The sequence below is a fragment of the Apostichopus japonicus genome, chromosome 15 (assembly GCF_037975245.1).
Source record: "Apostichopus japonicus isolate 1M-3 chromosome 15, ASM3797524v1, whole genome shotgun sequence".
NCBI classification, from domain to species: Eukaryota; Metazoa; Echinodermata; class Holothuroidea; order Aspidochirotida; family Stichopodidae; genus Apostichopus; species Apostichopus japonicus.
The window spans coordinates 12,882,312-12,905,756 of record NC_092575.1 but is presented as its reverse complement, the minus strand read 5'-3'; the positions used below and the strand labels follow the sequence as shown (position 1 = coordinate 12,905,756).

Genomic DNA, 23,445 nt, shown 5'->3' with positions numbered 1-23,445 from the left:
TTTGAATTACTAATACATGCTGTAATGTTATAGCTTTGGCAATCATGTTTCTGATATATTACTACGTACTTATTTTCGGCATAATCATACCTACATCAGCCTGTCTGCGATATATTACACTGTGGCAGCATATATACCGAGACTCATGCTTCGATCCCGATGTAAAATGTCGTCGGTATTCCCATTGACCCATTAAGAGAATTTCCCTTAATAGAAGAATCTCTTAATGCCTGAATTCCCAACTATGTGGACATGCAGCTTTCATGGGATTTGAGATAGGAATTAATCGTGCCAGCATTAATTGAATAAAAGGTGATGAATGCGATGCATCAACTGATAATGGTCAGCTAGGAATATAATTTCATGGTGATCTGTGCTAAATGGATTTGGGGATGGGTTAAGAAGTAGCTGAATGCAGATTTATATTAAGGAAGAAACTAAAAACAAAGCTCTATCATAAAATCAAGATGACCTGTAGTATTAGTTTACTTTAATTTAAACCTGAAATGTAATGTTGATAAAGCAGGAAATATTTAGAATTTAGATGTTTAATCACATTTTATAAATTATGTCATATGCCGTACGCTGACTTCAATCAAATATTTTGCTCCACTAATATGCAGTGATCTGTTTCCTCTTTATAGGAAATTAAAAATTCTCCCAAGATTAGATGAAATATATTTGGATATTTTCATTGGCTCTGAGATATAATTTGCTAAGATATCATAAGGGATTTACGGTATTCTGCTCGGCTGTATAACCTCGTCGGAACGTTATAATTGTAACATGACAAGATAATGGTATCTATACCGAAAAATAATTGATATGATACATAAACTTCTAGAAATAAACCTGCAATGATACAACAAGTTTCAACAACTTTTAAGACTCTTAACCTTACCTTATCTCAAACCTTCCAAAATTACTGTCGATGCTTACAGTACATATAAGTCATGTGACTTCCATCACAATGACATCCAAACAGAGTAAATTAAACGCCAGAAGCAGAAAAAGTGGTACTTCAAAGAAGAATTAAATATATTAAAAAAGTAGCTATTGGCAAGCCATCCAAATGACTGTGTTTCTTTATATGTTACAAGAATACACACAATCTCTACGACTACGATTCCAAAATCCGCTGGAAGAATTTAAGCTTTATAATAATTTCAGATGCTGATGATGCCGACAGCCTGTATCCACTATGACAAGTTTGATTGATTTCACCCAAAGAGTACATGAATACTAAACGATCCTAAATCTTCTCGGAAGGGAGAAAAAAAAATTATAATCATAAAAAATTGAAGCCTGGAGAAAGTACAATCTTAGTTTATAGTTCTCCCAGGTCCAGATAAAAGATAACAAGGTATCACTTTTTGGTAAAATGTAAATCGACAACAGAGCTAATCTATTAGACAGAGCCAGATAATTCAAAACGATATAATCACAAGAAAGAAGATATACCCAAAATAGGCGCTTTGAGTATCTAGAACATGCAGGGCAAATCTTACCGGTTAATTGTCCGAGTCAAGTTTCTCTTCCAATGAACAAGATCAACTTTGAACGTCGACCAGCAGAGGACTTAATTAGTTGTTTACATCAAAATTCAGATTTTTATTGGTATCAACCTCCATCACTTTGGAGGTAAAGCACCAGATCTATACACATCTCTCCTACAGTGGTGGTAATCTTGGCTGTTTTGATAAGTGCATTATATCAGACTTCCAGATTTGCTGTTTTAGGACGACCAAAATCAGTAAGATATGGGCATAGCCTATGCCCATATCAGGCATACAGTAGGAGCCCAATTTGATTTGGGGGACTGTAACAACTTGCCCGAAAAATATAATCGAAATTGTTCACGCGCTCCGCGAGCGTTCAACATCTTAAAGTACATATCATATATAGGCATGCATCGGTTATTACTCGCATGCCAATTACATACAATCATTTGCCGTGTTAATACCTTCCATATTATTTACATTTAGTAATGGCATTATAGTAATGGCGAATTAGTTGGGCAAGCTTAGAACTTTATTTTATTTACCAAGGAGATTTTTTTCAAACTATCGATTTCTTTTAGCTGCATCATTGCAATTTATTTTTCTTTAAGTAGGTGACCAAAAAATTCTTATCATATTGCCCGAATTTTCACAAAAATATTTGGTTTGGGGGCTGCAGATTTTCCAACTCACTAGAATTTCAATTATATAAATATATACATAAATATATATACATACATATGTACGTATATAGATAGATACATGATATCTCAAATTATTCACACATTATAGTTAATACTGTATTTTACTAATTATGAAAGCAAATGTTGCATTTTTTTCTTTCCTTTTATATCCATGTTAGATATTTCATGGATCTATTTAGTTTCTTCACACACAAACAATTTTTTAGCAAATGGTATTGAAAGTAGTATTATTTTGTATTAAACTCCATCTTGTTTAATGTACCAACTACCAACTAACTTTTCAACCTGTGAAAAAGAAATTTTGCAACCTATTGTTTTTTTTAAATATTTTTACTGTTAAGTATACACTGTTGTTACTAGCATTATAGAAATCCTTGTCAAAAAAATGACAATATATTTATTAATATTAGCTTATATTGTGAATTATGTCTTGCAAAGTTTCCAGGTCACAATACAGTATACTCCATGCAAATTCATTTTCATCACACAAACAAAAACAAGCCAAGGATAGTGTATCTTACAAAATGATGTCACAGGAGACAGCAAGGACTTTAGATTTACACAAGTCGGCTAAAATAAACACACTACTTCTCATCTTGCTTTACATCGCTACACAGAAGAATAGCACGACACAATTTAAGAGGCAAGCAAATGGCAAAATGTAACCTACTTCTGAAACTGTACCAGAAAAATAACCTAATTTGTTGAGATTCATCTACTTATGACGAGTTTTTATTTTTAACCTTTTTTACGACAATGTAAATAGTGAGACTACTAATTGGGTGAAACAGCAAAGCACATGCATAAACACAAAGTTTATGAACTGACGCAAATTATATGGACAATTCAGACGAGCAAAATGAGGTAACTCAACTACAAAATGTAAGGGACATAACAGGGGTATATATACACCGTAGAGTCCCACCGACGTTTGCTCATAATGGCTTCCTTCTCACTAGAACTCAAATGCGGAGCTTATATGCTAAGAAACATGATTGATCATATGTCCAGTTCGAAGCCTCTAGCAAACCTTATAAGAAATTTACCTTTTAAGTTCCACTTCAGACAAAAAAGAGTTCAAATGAATGTGATCTATATTTTACTTCCGAGTCGTGATTTTGACCGTAGTTGGATGGTCTTACGATGCATGGTGTCTGACTTCCAGAGGATTCGGTCAGTACAGTGTCCCTTTAAAGCAACCATTGAGGCAACTACGTTCACCCAACCACAAACTGAAATATTCTCTCCAGTTGATTCTCTGAGCAGTAGTTGATTGTATTTTAACACTTTAGATGAGAAGAAATCTTTGAAAAGAAATGTTGTTGAGAAGGAGGTTGGGTAACAGGGTATATTAACACCCAACACTGAGCTTCTCACTTCTCAATCGCGGAGTTTAAATGCTAAGAAACATGATTGATCATAGGTCCAGTTTCGAAGCCTCTAGCAAACCTTATAAGAAATTTAACCTTTTAATTTCCACTTCAGAAGAAAAAATGTTCAAATGAATGTGATCATTTTTTTACTTCCGAGCCGTGATTTTGACCGTAGTTGGATGGTCTTGCAATGCATGGTGTCTGACTTACACTGGATGCGGTCAGTACAGTGTCCCTTTAAAGCAACCATTGAGGCAACTATGTTCACTCAACCACAAACTGAAATATTCTCTCCAGTTGATTCTCTGAGCAGTAGTTGATTGTATTTTAACACTTTAGATGAGAAGAAATCTTTGAAAAGAAATGTTGTTGAGAAGGAGGTTGGGTAACAGGGTATATTAACACCCAACACTGAGCTATGTTGGTGGCATACTTAATATATAATAGCAATTGCCCATTGTAGCACAAGATCAGATTTAGAGGTATTCAGAGGTATTATGAATATAAAGTTTCAATATGTGTTGGTCTGGCTATGCAATGTAGTAGTATAAGGTAGTAGTAATGAAGGGTCTACTTTGCTACAACTGAAAGATACTGTTATGTTTCAACTATTAAATATAACATTTGATTGAATTAAGTCATCATAATGAGTAAAAGTAAAAAAAAGAAGGAAAAAAAGGAAAAAAAGAAGAGTAACCAGATGACCATTTGATAAATTTGCAAGAGGCTTGTTTTCTTTCAGGAATTTATCAATCAGCAAAATACATACAAATTGGTGGCTGCAACTGTCAGAGCTTTTTGACCATATTTAATTACCAAAAGAAAAGGAAGGACCTGGCAGAGCAACAGCAGTAGTGGTGTGGGAACAGGTATGGAGCAAAATACATTGAAGGTTACTGTAAGTTTGCCGTTAGTTGGAAGTGGGCTGGAGTCAGTATAAAAAGTAAATTACTTCACGACCTGTTGTTCAGATATTTGTTCATGGAAAGCCAGATGAGACAATATACTAAAATCTAACATTAAATACAGTTCAATTACTTCTAGCTTGAGTTTAATTTTTAAACTTTTCAGACATGAACCGATGTGAAGCTGCAGATTAAATTCACATCCCAAGCAAACAAAAGTCAGTGAATTACAGTAGTGATTATACACATACACACAGACCAAAAACAGGGTTATATATAGATGGAACTTTTTGTTGAATCACAATCAGCAATTAATAATAATGCAGAATTGTATACAAAATTGATGAAATAATAAAGGAAGAATTCTCACTGAATGACAACCGAATGAAATGTCGACTTAAAACATTTCAAGGATATTTAGAACAGATGCCCTTTGAGGAAATATGACATTTTTATATACTGTAATAGGGTGTGGAGTGGGGCTGTGTGTGACATATTAGTTTTCCCAGGTTTACTTATCAAACGAAGGCAGTCACAGCTTTCTTCAAGGTTGTTCATTAACGCAATCTTCTTTACGGTATAACCTTGCCGAGAGACAAATTTAGTGATAACAGAGATAGAGAGAGTGAGCCATGGTATTCAAACCTTCCAGGTAAAAAAAAAAAGTTTTGTGAATTAATTTCACAGACGTTGGTAAAAGTAAAAACCAATCTCCAGCCAACTCTGTTTGCACCTGCTGCTCTACGGCAGCTCATTACGAATAATGGAAGCAGGTGTATGAAGCATCAATTTACTATTTACTGCGAAAGAAACTCAAAATACATTCACAATTTTGACTTCCATATGTCTTATAACGTACATTGTAGTCTTAACATGCCAAATTAATCAAATTATGCATCACATTGCAGTTTACCCTTCAAGTCTAAAATGTCCATTCTTAAAACCAATAGTCAATTCAACTATATACTCTATAAAAGTATATAAGTAGGTATTAGTATAAAGTAGTATTACTAAAGTCTCTGAAGTATTAAAAATAAAATTGTGAATTAGGCTGTCAATTTCTCGATGGTATACGTAGTATTAATATAATCGGAGTATTAAATCAGTCACACTATTAAAGTTAATTCATAGTTATATATTTGTTAAATTTTGGGGGGAAATGACCGTTTAAACAGCTGAGGTTCATCGATTAAAGTGACTTGACTATTAATAATACACAGACCTTAGATGCAACACAAAAACTCATCAAATGGGAAAACATCAGACTTTTTATGGCCAAAAATGACATGTTTACCATGTGTTACAAATTTTGTGATTTACAAATGTTGGAACTACAGTATGTCATCCAAAGGTGTACTGTTGTTTATTTTTGAAGTTAAAAGAATATATTTTGGTCAAGCCACTAGAATTTATAAAACAAAAAGGGTTAACTCTATTATTAAGGCCAGTGCACTGCAGAGGAACCGATGTCATCATCTAGTTTAGCCTTAAAGGTGCACGCCAGAGGTTTGGCTTATATTTTAAATTTGCAAACCTGAATAGCTATAAAGAAAATATTTCTAGTTTAACTCAAGTGTTTCCTTTACCTAAGGATAAAGATAAAAACAAGAATAAAGTTCTGCCTAAAGTCATCATTGAAAGTTGCCACCTTTCATGCCAAAAGTGAACTTGCAGCAAACAGGTGTGATGTCATTGTTGCACACTGATAAATAATGTTTTGTTTTTCTTTAAAATTTACATCTAATTTTATACTCCACAATTGGATGCATCCATAATGTGAATGTACAATAGGTACAGGTATTGGTATTTTATAAACTTCACATCTCCTTCAGACAAACTAGTAATCCTATCTAATCCAAGGTCAAATCAATAGACTGAAAAATAGAGAAAATACAAAACATTATTTGTCAGTGTGCAACTATGACATCACACCTGTTTGCTTCAAGTTCACTTTTGGTAGAGAATCAGATAATTTCAACAGTCAATATCTCAAAACCAGTACATAGAAATTGAATGGCAAATTTCACCAGAATGCTTAGATTATGTTCCTCTTTAAACATATCAAAAAGGAAATTTTGACCTGGACTATATTCATTTAAGTTCCACAAGGTAATACCATTTTTCCACAGGACGCATAAGATCCTTTAACAGGACAGATGGCTGTTGTCAAAAATAGTGTATACAACTTTATACATATGAATCAAATCTCTTGTCTGCTTTGCTAATTACAGATGCGAGATTTCCTGTTCAAAGGAGAGACGGGTCCTGTAGGAGAGATCTTTATGAGAGGTTGTGTCATAATTTACGACCCTTGCAAATAGGATTTTTAACTTTTGAAAATCCTCTATTTCCAGAATAATGAAAATCTCTCGTATAATATATATACATGCCTTAAAAACGGTTTCACAATTTTTTTCCGAACAGGAGATGCACGCGATAAATCTTAAAAGTTACTTCGCTAAGACATCACAGATTGAAAATGTTATGTAAGCAATAATTTTCCAAGTTGAGAGGGAATATGTTTACCTGTTTTTATTTGACTGTTTGACAATATCAGAGGCCCTTCACCGTCCTGTCATGTAATTGACACGAGACGGGGGCCTCCACTCGTCAGCAATCTCTCGGCGACGAGGAGGAGAGGTTGGCTACTGATCTGTGACTCTTGAGTTTTAAATGGCATCCTTTACACTCTCTTTATTTAAATACTTGTTTGGGGTTGTCTTTTGGCAGATGATATAATGGCAACCAATTGTAAATGATCAGTATATAATCATGAAAAATTTCGTATGAAAGACGTTTTCAAGAAGAAGGGATAGTTGAGCAATACTTGAGCCTATTTTGGACATGGGATAGTTGTACAAATTAACACTATACACAGGGAACATAGAAAGCAAACTGTGTCAAATATTCATGGAAAGAAGAATACAATTAAGTAATTACAGTTCAGTAAGATGTGTAAAGTAAGATTTGACATAAAAACTCAAACGCCAAATAATATCAAAGATCAACAATTTATCTATTTAGGAAATACTCGACTAAGCACTTTGGATCGTGGAAAGTACATGTAAGCTTGTCAGATTTAAAGAGAATTAACTAACGAGGATGCAAGGCCAGAAGTGACCAGCCGCAGAAATGGGTTAGTGCTGCAGTTGTGAGGCGCTACAGTACGAGGAATAATACCCATTTTTCTGTTGGCAGACATCACTCGAAACACGGTAAATTACTCTTGAAGAACTACTGCTATAAAACCTGGAAAGTGCTTCCAAATGATATAAAAACTGTTAAATCTTATGTAACGTTTAAGCACAAACTTAAAGCCCACCTAATTGGAAACTACGCTGACTGAGTATTGATTATCTCATGTTTATTTTTCTCGACTCTTAATTGTTACCTTCTTTCATTGTTATTTGTTATTTTTGGGTCGCTAGCTGGATAAACTTCTATTGTTTTTCTAGTGTCCTGTTTATACTATACCACTTTGTTCTATTGTTCTTATGTTTAGACGAAATAAATGAAATGAAATGAAATGAATGAGGTGACAGGTAAAAAGAGTAGTCAGGTCAAATTTCAAACAACTAATTGTACATGTGCCAAACAACAGACAAACAAATATCAATTTAGGAGTCATTGCATGTACAAAATGGTCAAATGTTACCCAAAATATTACTTAATATTAGTACAAAGGCTGCAACTGATCACATTAAAACAGTTCCAGATGTTTTTTTTTTTTTTTTGCTTTTCAACAAATGAAGTTTAATTTAAATTGCGTAGTTTTTACGGCATTTACAGGACGCAAACAGCAAGTGAGATAAAAATTCAGAAACTGTTACTTTTATTTTCGAACATTATCTGAAATGATTCTTGACTCAGTCACACTAATGAAAACTATCTATCATATTAGATTTCTGTTCATGGAATAGCTTCAGAAAATCTATGAATATCCACCATCAAATCCTTCTTCCTTTTTATTAGGTGGAGGGGGTTGGAAGTCTCCAAAACAACAAAACAACTTTGAGCTTAAAGCAAAATGCTACCTGGTGTATTAAACACCAGAAAATATTGTATCATGTGCAACAAAATTATGCCCATAAACTGCGCAATTATTGCATACCAAACTTTGATATTGTCTGGCCTTGTTTAAAGCCATTCCTATGTTTATACTTGCTATTATTATTATCATTTTTTTTTTGCTATTGAACATTGTGAACATCATAATTTGATGATCATGGCAATCACTACCATTAATGTAGCATCAAGGCTGTCATTATGTCTTTAAAGTCACCTTAATAAATGTCAAAACGGGAAGAAACCATCACGCATGATGCCCACCATTTAACTTGGTTTTTGAGAAGAAGATGGAAATGACAACGGTTAACGTATGGCAAAGGTTAGGCGTAAACTACTCATCCAAGGTTATACTAATGTAATCATTTCTGTCGTGTACAGAAACAGACTCAAAATTAAGAGACTGTAAAGTAAGTCCCATGCAGACTTTAACACAGCATAAAAGAAGTTATGTGCAGCTAACAAAAACTCAGTCAGCTGTTAACAATAGACAACATTGTACTGCTAGTGGAAAAAGACAAAGTAATGAAGGTAAATTTTGGTTTCCTTGAAGCTCTTCCAAGGTTGTGTTTAAATTTTGAGGATAAATTTAAAAAAAATAAAAAAGTAAAAAAATTCAAGGTGACTGTCTAATTTGCATTAAAATCAGGGAGCTGCCTTAGTCTGATAATTTACTTTCTCTAGAATTTGTGACAATTTTCATCTATATACAGTAGACAAATGCTAAGTGCAAGTCAGCTGATATAAGTAACAACAAAATCTCCTCCCTCCCTGGTGCTATTATTTTTCAAATTTAATATGTAATAATTTCTCCATTCTTGTGGGGGGGGGTGGGGTGGGGTGGGGAGAGGGAAGGGAAGCCTGAGACCCCCTGATTTATTAACATAACACCGGACCTATAACACCTGGGAAAAATATTGTGGATAACTAACTGTAGATCGCACACACATGTACATATAAAAATAGACTGCACATTGTACCATCCCATTCACCAAAGTTACTGTAACTTGCAAAATACTACTTTACAATGGAATTTTGAACAAAGGAATCTCAGAATATTGTCAACTAACAACTATCTAGCGACATAATCATAACTATGGATTATGTATGCAAACTTATCCATATAGTGCCTCAATTGTGAGGGTTCCTGATAAAGCAGACTCTACTTACAAACAAAACATGTTTGGTGCTTGTTCAAACCATTATGTTCAACAACAAGCAATTTGATTGGTCTACCACTTTGAGACCAGGGGCAAAAAATACTGACTTTAGTTACACACAGGGTATGCATATTAATTACCAGAGTATGCATATTTATTGTCCGAGTGTGCATATTAATTACCAAGTGCTGTGTCCAGAGCTTGTTTTGCAGAGTTTATACTGTAGATGGAGTGAGTGATATGGCAGTGTTGGTTCTCAGCATAGGGTGGCCGTGGAGGGATCGTAATTCACATAACAGATTCGACAGATTCTAGGAAGATCCAGGAAGCCGGGCCTAAAATACCCGACTGTTTCCCTCTTTTATAACCTTCCTTGGCATTAAAAATTAGCTGCAAACACAAATTTGATCAAAACAAGGTATAACCTCCAAAGTTTTTCACCAAAAATGCTTCCCAACCATGCCTTACCCGATGTTTTCTCCTATTGTACACCTCTTGTTTCTGTACTATATACCATAATTCCAGTACTATACATATAATGTGCCTTCTGAGAATGGATCCCATGGATCCGCCACTATCACAGGCCCTTTAACCATTGGCAGAGACAATGCACACATATGCACCATGACCATGGTCACACACATATACAGCAGTCATATATGTTCCACCATATAAGATAGTATTTGAGTACAGTATTTAATGAGAACAAATTCAATACATTTCAAGGTTACCCCCAAGGTTTCATGGATGCAGATTAAAAACCAAAGTAATATGTAGCTCAACCTACTCAGCCTATCCCTTTGCAAACGAAAACATTGCTGACTTGGTACGTGTCAATTAACCACTAAATTTAGCCTTGTAAATAATACCAACAGCCCAGCCGGTTAGCTAACAAAACCTAATTTTCTTGTCGATTTTGCGATACAACTAAAACGGTTTATGAAAGTTTATTGGCTGCATTATTCTGAGATCAACAAACAAATATCTTCGGATGTAGCAGTTTACATAAAACACTGCTTTTGTAATTAGCAACTATCGTTATTCTTGACTTTGTTAAACAAAGTAAAGGCCTGCTTAACTGTAAGTTTATACCATCACTTTTTGATACCATGTTGGGGGATACTACACCTAAATTGATGATAGGATAAGAAATAACCTCACAAGAAACACATAATCTACTGTAATGCATCTGATTGTTCACTACTGTACATTTTCAACATGCATCATGCCCAGATTTTTCTGTCCAAGCACTTACAGTGTGTACAGTCTATTCGGTATAACTCTGATACCTGACATTAGAAGAATTAATTTTTTAAAACAATCTTATAAATTAATTGAAGATAGAAAAAGAGGAAAGGGTCGGTGGAGAAAAGCCTCAGGAAACGTTTACAGAAAAGAAGAAACAGAGGAGACAATTTAAACAAAAACAATAAACTAGAGTTTTATGAAGCAGATTACATAATTATTACCTCTGTAATTATTGTTGGCCATATAAACACAGTACTAAACATTAACATACATATACCATACAAGCACACGCAAATGTTGTTTCTCATTCACAAATCAAATCTTTTAACCCTTTTGAGAAGCAGAATTACACAAAGCAAAACAAAACCCAAGAAAGTAATGTATATTCCACGGAAGAGAATCGATGAACAAAGTCATATGCCATTCTCCCTCCGAGTTTAAACGTGTACTCAGACCCTACACAAGCATCCATAGCAATTTTGACCAATAACATATATACACTATTCTGTGCTGTTGGCTTTTAAAATTAACTAATTGCTAAAGAACGCAAACATTATTGTACAGAAAGGTCACTCAACAATTCAGTTAACACCGCTTAATACTGCCAGCTTCTATCGCATGGTTGATTAGGTATATATATAACAGCTAGTATATAAACGTGTGTCTGCATGTCAAATCTATACTGACAACACTATAAGTACTGACAACACTATAATATGCTACATGTCCAAAGCAGGAAAAAAGAAAGATAAAACCAAAGGCAATACTCTCCTAAAATCCTGTCATTAGACCCTAACATTCTCACCTGGAGTTCATAGACCTTCCCTTTTCAAAAATTCCTCTAATTTTGCTTAAAGCCACTCCAAAAAGAGTAAAAATCCCTGCTAAAAACATGAACGCTCGTCGGCGCACACCGAGTCCGGTTAAATTTTTTTCGAGGAATCTCGTACTAATGCGTAAAACTCATTGAATTTGCACGAGGGATGACAGCGTGGCACTCAAAACCGCTTTCCTTCTGGACTGATTATGTTCGTTATCGTCAAGGGTTACCAGCCATTTCTTGAATGGCAGCAGTTACGTCTTGAGACCGCAGACGTGTGGAGCGAGCAGCTCGGCCATGCATCGCCGCGGCGACTGTGATCTCAAAGAAACGACTCAAATTAACAAGTGGAGGGAAAAACAATCATGAATATTAAACTCCGTTTGTGGGGTAGGTGTAAGGTTGAATACTAAAGAGGGTCTCCTCGAAGAAGAAGCTGAAATGACATCTGAGATAATTCTTCGTAACCATATTTTGAAGTGTCATCAAAAGCATATCTGGAAGCTATTGATAACGTTTCCTTTACAGCTTACCCAAACAAATTTAAATAACAAGGTGAGTGCGTATTTTTTTATATTTTTTTTTTAAATGCCACTCTGATCATTTTTCTTGGAAAGAAGTCACATACTGTATGCTTCTTTTTGAGTCTGTGTATTTCAAATTTGTATGACTAATGCACGACTTAATCTTTTAATTTCCCTTAAATTATTTTCTTCATGAAGTTAATGATGTTAGAGGCACGGATGAGCAAATATATGCTGATAAAGTCTCAAGCGCTTACAGTGAGAGCGGAATATATTATTCTTAAGAGAATCATGTAGTAGCTAGTTGGGGCTCATTACTCAAGTTATATAATTATTTTAACACATTCTGTTTTAGCTGTCTACAAACTCTAGTGAAATGTTTTGTGAAAGTGCTATGATGCTGTAGTTTGAAATTTTTTAAAATTATTCAAGGTGTTTAAAATTTCTCATCGAAAAGATGATTTTAGTTTAATCACAATTATAAACAAAGAAAACTCTAGATTCTTATTATATATCAAAATTATTATGCTAATTAGGAATACTTCCATTTGTTTAAAGTATGATACTGTTGTAACCAAGGGTGCATGAAATTAAACATTTCCATGGCCAAGGATCACTGTGCACAGACAGTGCACTCCTGGGGTTACAGTGGCATTACCTGGGGTTGCTATGTAGAGTTACCATGGGAACTATTTGGCATATCTCTCTCATTTATGGTGATGTCCTTGGTATGTACAGAGCTTTAATATTTATCATTTAACAACAAGGTTGCCTCAGATATGACTTATATTTGCCATTTATATTTTAATTGAAAAAAAAAAAAAAGATATGTCAGAGAGTGGTCCACTGCCTGGGTGCTACTCAGCAATAAAAAATGTCTAATTCTGGCATCTTTCACATGCAGAGATCTTACAGGGTAAGTTAAAGGAGCCATGATTTTAATACACCGCCACTTTTTTACCAATTAAAATAATAGTTTAACGATTGTTGATTATCTTTTTCGAAAAGTAAACAGCGTTTCTTGCATGTTTAAATATCACATATGGTGTGATATTTTGCCACAATCTCATTTACGAAATAGTTTGCATTCTAGTGGGTTTTTAGTATAATGGTTGGCAGACTTTCACATTAAACAACAGAGTCCACCCAACTGTGTGCGTAGGAAAATCGGACTAGATCATCATCGTTTGCAGTACGAAAGTAGGAAATATAAATCTACACTTGAAAGTTCAGATCAACATTTGTAAGCTTGGGACATACAAGAGACCCTGATATGGTTGAAAATTTGCTGAAAGACTTCAGTAGCTAGCAGTTCCAACTGAGATGAGACGTTGAAGGTAACTTGTCTGCATTTGCTTTATAAAATTAAAATCATTATTCAGCTGTCTTCTTCTAGTAAAGGAAGGTTTGAAAACCGTCGACTATTCTGCAATTAACTTATTTCTGTGGTGTATACAATACGTCTGTCGTCTTTCCACAGCTTTCAAAGAAAACCTTCAAGTTGGCACTGAGACGTTTGATTAAATTTTCTGACCAAAAAACTTATTTCTGTGGTGTATACAATACGTCCGCCGTCTTTCCACAGCTTTCAAAGAAAACCTTAAAGTTGGCACAGAGGCGTGGATTAAATTTTCTGACCAAACTCATACAGATGTCTGAGTAATTCTTAGCATTGCATATAAAAGTGACAACAGAAGGAAAAATAGGAAGAAGAAAAACCTAACTGAAAGGAAAAATAAAAAATGTACAAATCTGATTTAAAAATCATTACTGGCTTTAATACAAAACATTTATGAAAGAAAGTATCAGATTGTAAAAGGAGGGGTAGTACGGTGGATGGGGTTGGGTTGGGTGTGGGAGGCAACCATGTAGCTATGACATTAAACTTTAATTAATACTCAACAAATTAGATGTGAAGACTGGCAAAATAATCTTACTACAGATTTAATATTACAAGCGAGAGAAAATTTAGGTGCAGTGCTGGTGGGGGGGGGGGGGGAGGGCGGAGGGAGGGTGGGCTAAGGGATTTTGGAAAGAATTTCGGGAGATGAGCGTGTACAGTACACATCACTTGCTAAATATGTGCCCCAAATCCAGTTTTCTCACAATGGAATACGTAAAGGCTGCAACATCTCAATTTAATTAACACTTGAAGAAGTTAGCTACGTCCGCTAGACTTACTGCAGCTTCATACTAAGTTTTAATAAACTAGAGATTAAGAGATAATTTAGCTACCAAGACCTCAGAGATTTTTCATTAGGCATTGTATCCTATTAGGCCACCTGACGGAAATGACACTTACACTCAGAGAGCCACTTTAATAACGGGGGCGGGGTAGCGACTGCAGGGTAACAATTATCACTTATGTCCAAAAACCCTGAACACTTGATCTGAGATTGACAGCTGGTAATACCATGGTCCATTAATCGTTACTGCAAACATACTTATTCAAAAAGCTGTGATTAATTTTGAATGTTGAGGTTTACAACTTTTAGTGACTGATGGAGGGTTCCATAATGAATAACATTGATTATAATATATTAATGTGCTGAACAGTCACATTTTAACAATCCCATGGTAATTACCTGATAGTTTGCTGTTTATTTGGTTGATTTTTCAATCATAAAATCCTGTTTCTGCAATTCAGTTCACTGGCTTTGGTCAGTTAAGTTTCATTTTAATGAATTAATGAAAGTAGAAGCTCGGGATATAATGTAAGGTGTCTGGGTGACAAAATTTCACAACTCCAGCACATGAAAATATACTTGCTTATCAATATTCATAAAGCTCATGAATATATACTTTCTAATTAATATTAATATAGTGAGAATACTCAGGGAGGTATTTCAGGTTGATAAATTTTATCAATCTTTTCTTGAATAACCTCTGATAAATTAAAAGCTGGCAATTGGAATTAATGAAAACAAGCATAACAAGCTGCCTCATAGAAGAAAACCAGCCCCACTTCATGATCAGGAAACTAACTTTCAGGTCTTTTATATAAGTATATATATATATATATATATATATATATATATATATTTATATATACTGTTTGATGAAATGGAGATAAACAACAAAGGCAAATGATATATAATTGAAATTGCAGGGAGTTGAAAAATCCAGAAGAGTGAAAAACTTCCAGCCTCCACCGGGGTTCAAACCTAGGCCTCCTGCTTAAAATGCGGATACCCTAACCACTAGGCTATGGACGCTGATTGTATGTCCAGAGGTTCGAAACTGGTAAGGAAGGTTGTAGTTCCACTGTAAGCTTTATGTATATGTATATGTATGTACAGTATGTATATATATATATATATATATATATATATATATATATATATATATACATAAATATATATATATATACATACATACATACATATACATGCATGCATATACACACACATAAAAATACAAAAAGTTAAGCAAATTTAGATGAATATTTTGAAATTGTGAAGTGAAGATATCATGTAATTTCCCTGATGATAATTATGAAGGGGGACATGCAAACTCCAGGATCGTCAAAACTGACAAGCATAATTTATGGACACTGGGAATTTTTCCTTCGATGCAAAATAAATATGATTACGACACAGCAGGGGCTGATACAATTCCCAATGTTTGCATATTGAAAAGTTGAAGGTTTCTTGATTGAGTGACATCTCAAAGGATTTGTAGGTTTATAATCATGTTTCTGTATTGATATGCATTAATTTCCATATCTCTGCAGTTACAGGTACAAGTTTTATCTCATTGTGTAGTAATTTTACAGTAATTACTGTTAACACTGTTACTGTTAACTTCAGATGACACAACATCACAGTTTTCCTACATATTAGTCCAAGTAAAAAAAAAAAAAAAAAAAAAAAAAAAAAAAAAAAAAAAATCAAAAAAATTTTAAAAAAAATTGTTTCTCACTCAAACTGTGTTGTTTGTCTTTTTCTTAGAGTATCACATTTCTCTCTACTCAGAATTTTAGATTATGTTGTCATCAATTTATAATCACTTAAACGTAACCCCCTCCCCACCAATTATCGTTGCATAATATTATTTACCAAAAAAAAAAGAAGAAGATATACTGTATACTTTCTGAAACAGAAAAACAGAGACGGACACATCCAATACAAGCTTTCTGATTAGTTGATTAAACTCTATTGTCTTAATTCTTACCTTTACATAAGAGAAAGGATGATAATCCATTCCGTTAACTGCCATCCTGAAGGCTCCGCTCCTCAGTTTTGGTTTTGGTTTTCCCTTCAAAAAAGAAACTCCTCCAAACTACAACTTCACCTTCCTTCCCTATACCACTGTCTTCAGCACCTGACACAGTATTATGGTACTGAACGAATCTCTACCATCATGCACTTTATTTATCCAAAGAGAATTTACATGTTCAGTGTTCCATGCCAGCACATGAGAAGAAAACAAAACAAAAATCCAAATAGCCTGTACTGTATAATCATTAAAAACCCTCCCTCTTTATTTTTTGTTTCTCCTATTTCCCAATAAAGCTTTACTTTAAAGGTCAGATTGATGACCGACGTAAATCAAGTCCGTTTGAGCCTCCACGAAACGATGCTACCAGAGGATCGAGCACTGTAAGAAGTCCTTTAAGAGGTTATTAGCAATTCCCTTAAAATTTTAGAGAATTTTGGATTCAGAATTCCTGGACTATATCAAAAAATCTCTAGCTGGCATGTTCATCCTTTTAACAGCAACTGTATCATTTCTGTCGTTGACACCATACATACGTACGTGGTTTATATCTCTTTATCCCCGGCAGAGAGAAAACAAACATGTGTTGCTGCCTGAAAAGTGATAAATTATTGGATTATGATAGGCTACAGGCCTTGAGATGTGCCACTAATGCGTGTTGGGACCATTGTGTGCTATTGTGCCGACAACACCGAGAACAAAAAATTAGGCAGACTTTTGTCCGCGAATTCTAAAATTCACTCTCTCTCGAAAAAAAAAAGGCCTGCTCTTTACTTTCGCATGGAGTGCGGATGTTTAACGACATTGATTCGGTGGGATTCAAAGCACTGAACGCTGTCCTTCTCATTGGAATTGCACGATGTTTTGCTACTCAAACAGCACGTTTTCTGGTTTTACCCTAGAACGAAAATGTGGCTTCATACCCCGGTTGGAGAAATCTCGTCTCCTGAGTCAACTGTTGGCATTTTCCCTCTTGGGTATTTTTGTTTTATTTTTTCACTCTCAAGGTTGAAGAGCTAAGTCAACTCCTCCTAAAGAAACTCCATGTGAGAGTTACATTAATGAGAATTTCACTCTTCAAACTGATTAAAAGAAATTGCGACTTTTCATTGGGAGCAGACTCCATAGTATACTTTTAACTTTTAAAATCCGATGCGCCCTTGCAATCACGATTTTGCAATCGGGAACCGAGAGATTAGCAGCCATCCAAATGGCTATCAGATAAATAACAAAGAGGAAGGGGGGGATGATCCAGAAGTGGATAGTGATTCAAAGTGGGGTGTCAAGGGGCACAGTGATACATAATGATACCTATTGAAGAGCTAAGTCGACTGCTCCTTTACTTCTTTCCTAAAAACTCCATGTAAAGTACATTTAATGAGAATTTCATTCTTCAACTAATTAAAAACTTGGTGATTTTTCATTGGGGAGCAGACTCGATAATATATTCTTTTAGCATTTAAAAGCCGATGTTTTTGCTTGTTAGATAATTGGGAAAGTGCATAATATGTACGTTGACTGGTGACAGGCAACCAAGGTGAAAAGTACATTAGAGAAATAAGTATTCAATCTATATTTTCAAACTAGAGATTTTTAGTTCGGCCAAACAAATGACAAATTTGTGAATCTGTCTGGTCATCCCCATCTGTAACTTCGGTAAAGTTGTCATTCCCCATTGAATGACGATCGTCAATGACTTGTAATTAGACGACACACCACGCTACGTAATGTGACACTGCGGTCTGTCACATGACCTCCTGTGTATTAGAGAACACCTGCATCAACACATTCAAGGGGAATTAAGAAGAGGCTGGTGAATACAGTTAATGGATCGTAGAAAAACTATGTACAATTATTGCCCATAATAGAACTGTCAGGTAATTACAACAAGGGGTACATGATGTGTTTACAAACACACTGTCATCGTCCAAAGAATGACCTCTGAAAAAATGGCTCATAATATACAAACTTTTACTCATATATTTGTTACTTCAATCCCAAAGCAACTCATGCTCATTACATATATGTACAGTATGTTGCATATGTGCATGTTGCATATGCATAATGCAACAATGCATATGCATGTTGCATATGCATATATGCATGTTGCATATTCTGAGCATCTTTTGATCAAGTAGCTGTTTTGACCTTAATCTTTCTATCCATGTTGCATATATGCATGTTGCATATGCATGCTGCATATGTATATGCATATTCTGAGCATCTTTTGATCAAGTAGCTATTTTGACCTTAATCTTTCTATCCGCCACTTTTCTTCCTCTCCCACACTCTACCCGCCTCAACCCCCCCCACCTCAACCCCCAACCCCCTTAAGCAAAATTATCACCTCCCGGTTCCCGATATCGACCCGGCAATAGCATGTTCTTTTCTTTCTTGCTGCAGGCAGCTACTGTGTGTACATACAATACAGACTGATCGCATGCGTGCTGAGCTACGGGCGTATCGGGTGGACGAGACTCAGTGGAATACGAAGCAGTGAATATACGACATTTGCACTATTGATTTCTTTTACCATAGTAGTAGCCGTACCACGGCAGGGTTCAAGCCTCTCCTGATAAAATGAAGAGAGTTTGTCACCTATGAGCGACATTAAAACGGCAGTCTATTGATCACGCCTCGGGAGAGGCAAAACTCACATATATATGTTGACGATACTATTGAGGACACGACGAAGAAGAAGAGGAAGAAGGAGAGGAAGATGAAGATGGAGAAGGACGTTGAGAAAAACATAGTCAAAGGAAAGTTGGAGGACACTGACTGATGGTATACATGAAGAGAGAGTAGATTGAAATTGATTTCCAAATATACCATATATTACATATCAAGCTGTTCCTTTTGTATATTCATTATATATACATGAATCTTTTGTTTTCAAAGGCACACAAAGAAGTAGCAAAGAGAACATTATTTAAGATGACAGTAATAAAAAAAATCATAATAAAAAAATTTGCAAAGTAATGTGCCATTGAAAAAAAAAATTAATAAAGGTAATAGTTTTGTTTACGAAAATCAAAACAATAATTACCGATAACAATGAGGACAAAGATAAATGTTTGTTTGGCAAATTTTACGATTTCAAAAACATCTTTCAGAGAAAATTTAAATGCCACATTACGGAAATTTTTTTACGAGACGGGCATACAACCAACTCATGCTCTGTTACGTGATATATGCAATGATATGATATGCAAGTATGATAACTCATCTTGGGATGCTATAAATTGTACATTTACCATATAGGTTAATATGATATTTTTAGATGAAGGCATTTAATACATCTGCAAAATGGATAAATTGTTACACAGATCTTGAAAGTTTTATATAAGTTTTTATACACAATTTAACATAAAGAACTTTAGGATCTGTTAACACTCGACCAAGAGGCTCGGTGTTGAGCAAATACTGTCACGGGAGAGAGATTGAGAGGTGCAAAAGAAGTACTGATGCCACAAAAAAAATTACAGAAATGAATTTTTTATTCCACAATTGGATGCATCCATAATGTGAATGAACCATACAGTACTGTACTGTAGGTACTGTACTGGTATTTTATAAACTTCACCTCCCCTTTTAAACAAACTAGTACCTCTTATCCAATCGAAGGTCAAATCAATAGACTGAAAAATAAATAAAAAACATTATTTGTCAGTGTGCAACTATGACATCACACCTGTTTGCTTCAAGTTCACTTTTGGCAGAATATCAGAGAACTTCAACTGTCAATATCTCAAAAACGGTACATAGGAATTGAATGCAAATTTCATCAGAATGCTGAGATTATGTTCCTCTTTAACATATCAAAAAGAAATTTTGACCTGGACTATTCTTTTAAATGTAAGTTCCTATGACTTCATATAATAAACAATGTACTTTGATCATAAAACATAAATTGCCAAGGTATCACAAGATCTAGTAATTGTGTACTGAAGTAATCATTTTTTCCCGCTTTCAAAAATTCACTTTCTATGGCAACGAGTAAAAAAAAATGTTATTTCTTATACACTGCATGTCACATCACACTGCTCTGTTTAAGAAGTAATTAATTGCCAGTACCTGCTGGCAAGTAAAGTTGGCATATTGAAACTGCAAAATTCATCTCCTTCAGTGGGTTTTCAAATTTAAACACCAGCCTCGAGTTAATCTCCGCATCTCGGTGATAGCTAATCTCTGGGTAATGCATCCCTTACTTTCCCTTCAATAAGCATACGCATTTTTTCCCCTAAATATCTATTTTTCGATTAATATTAATGCTCACAGAATGTGGAACGGTTATAAAAAGAGACTTAGATAAATGCTTATGAAGAACAATTTACTGTTGACAAACAATTAAATGCAACCTGTAATATTGTAGGCAGTTGTTGCAGTATTATGTACAGTAAAGAATCTGTAATAATTTTGTCACTTTAGGTCAAGCTAGTTGGATTATAACTTAAGTCAATCTAGTTGGGTTGCAACTTAAGTCAATCTAGTTGGGTTGCAGTTTTAAGTCTATCTTGTTGGGCTGTAGTTTTAAGTCAATCTAGTTGGGTTGTAACTTTAAATCAATTAGCTGGGTTGTAACTTTAAGTCAATTCTAGTCGGGCTGTTACTTTAAGTCAATCTAGTCAGGCTGTAGTTTTAAGTCAATTCTAGTTGGGTTGCAACTTAAGTAAATCTAGTTGGGTTGCAAGTTTAAGTCAATCTAGTTGGGCTGTAGTTTTAAGTCAATTCTAGTTGGGTTGCAACCTAAGTCAATTCTAGTTGGGTTGTAAATTTAAGTCAATGTAGTTGGGTTGCAAGTTTAAGTCAATCTAGTTGGGCTGTAGTTTTAAGTCAATTCTAGTTGGGTTGTAACTTTAAGTCAATCAATTCCATTCAAAGAAAAAAAAAAGATGTTGTCCCGCAAAATTTTAAGTTGTAGTTTAGTAGTTGATTTTAGCAACAAATTTTATCTGCAGCTTTTAAGCAACAAGTTTGATTTTGCCACAAAAAAAAAAAAAATGCAGCAAGAGTGGGAGACCAAATACATTCCCCCCCCCCACATATGTTAAAATGATGATATTTGTTTTGAGGTAAGCACTGCAGACTTTTCATGAGTTCTTAAAGAACTAACATTGAAAGAACCCATGCCCCTCACCAGCTACACAACAAATTATCTTTACTGTGAATTAATTTTCCTGAATTCACCTTTACCCAAACTGTATGAAGTACTGTACTACATCCTCATATGAGGGGTGGGGTTGGGGGGGGGGGGTGGAGAGTCCCTCTACAGTTTGTCATACAGCAAACACAAGGTTGATATACTGTGAAAAAAATGTGAATGCATCTCATAGCACACATCTTTTCCTCGCTAACGCGAGAGCTGTGAAATCTATTAAAAGAAGCGGCAAATTTTCAATCAATGTTGAGCAAACAAGCGCACTGCTTCTGCGAAATAATTAGGTTATTGCCGCATATAAACGTCCCTATAGTGTCAGGTCCGACCGTTTCTAGTGAACTTGGAAGATAGGAGTCTAACCAGAAAGGCAAATAAGACTCACGGCAAACAGAAAAACATCCCGGATGAGGCAATCTGTGAATTTTTTTTTACTACTCTTTGCTTTAAACCAAATTTTGTAGTCTGCATTGTACAAATCTGGGACTTTAATTGACAATCGTTGATCTTCTAGAAAGACAGTACGGGGGGGGGGGGGGGGGGGGTGGGCATGGAGGCAGAAAGAGGGCAAAGTAATCATACAGCGGCTTTATGACTCACAGAGAGAAATCTAATCCTCAGAGAGAATCGACAAATAGCGAGAAAATCATGTAAATTAAAAGACTAATGGCGGAGTTGGCAATACTGCGTTTGTAACGCCCGAGTGACTCAAGTCTCCAATTTCATTAAAGGAGACACACACACACCCAACCACCATCATCAGTCAATGTGATAGAGACAACATTGATGAATAACTTCCCCATCCCCCACCCCCTCCCTCCCTTCTCTCCTCACCCCACCTCCACAGTCAGGACACACACACCCAACCACCATCATTGGTCAATGTGATAGAAATAACCGTGATGAACCCACTGCCTAAGAAACTTCCTATTGGATTTCTGAGATATCACAGGTTTAATGGTCCTTCACCCACAAGGCTGAAGACTTGAACAAGTCTAAAATATGACATCATCGATCATCATGTGCTTTCACTATTTATCTTTTTCCTTTACTTCTTTGCTGAAATAGAGATGGGGTGTTCAAATACTAAATCTCAAATACAGAAGCTCACAACATGACAGCATTGGTGTCAGTGACAACCCTGTTATCATTCTGATTTGAAAGTATGAAAAGTGAAAAAAAACAACACAAAAAACAAGAGAAAGTAAAAGGATATGGATCCTACTAGAGCAGCAATGCTGCTGAATCTCAATACTCAGATAACAGTTTATCCCTGTGCTCATCCAGGGGGCTATTGGGGTGTATCCCCCTTTCAACCCCAAACACAAAATGGCAGTCCTCAGATACATGTTCCAAGCTAGGTTATCTCCTGAACGGAGCTAGATTTTTCTCAGCCGTTTGGGAGAGTTGTTCGTGATGAACATATACAAGTTAAAGATGATAATTTAGGTTTGTGTCTCCTATCATTGCTACTGTAGTGAGTTTATGTGCTTTGTGATCGAAATATAGAAAGTCCTCACCATGTACAGGTCATCAGTTGTGTCCTCCCCCTCCCCCTCTCCCCCACTCCCAAATATGCTATGATGGCATATAACGGTCGCTCATGCCCAAGTTATCCCTTGAAGTGTTTTTTTCCTGATTGGGACCATCCCTTCATTTGTCCCAATATAGAACGGTCCTGCAGTGTCTGCAAATAATCTACACTGTGTCATAATGTCATCCAGTATAGTACATCTGAGATCAGGTAGGGTAAGTTTAGTACCTAATATAATTT

The 23,445-nt window shown here is 35.3% G+C and overlaps 1 protein-coding gene across 10 annotated transcripts in view; it reads right to left on the bottom strand.

Annotated features, from left to right (window-relative positions):
- The window catches only part of LOC139980500 (RIMS-binding protein 2-like), a 192,495-nt gene that overhangs the window by 131,437 nt on the left and 37,613 nt on the right, over nucleotides 1-23,445 (bottom strand). Inside the window, exon 1 of one of the 10 annotated variants that reach the window (XM_071992163.1) lies at nucleotides 16,472-16,637. The exons of 8 other annotated variants lie outside the window; for them this stretch is intronic. In XM_071992163.1, coding sequence (XP_071848264.1) covers nucleotides 16,472-16,516 — 45 coding nt within the window. In that variant the 5' untranslated portion in view covers nucleotides 16,517-16,637. Of the gene's footprint in view, nucleotides 1-11,759; nucleotides 11,776-16,471; nucleotides 16,638-23,445 lie in introns of those variants that run through there. One more of the 10 variants, XM_071992164.1, reaches the window with a different exon arrangement.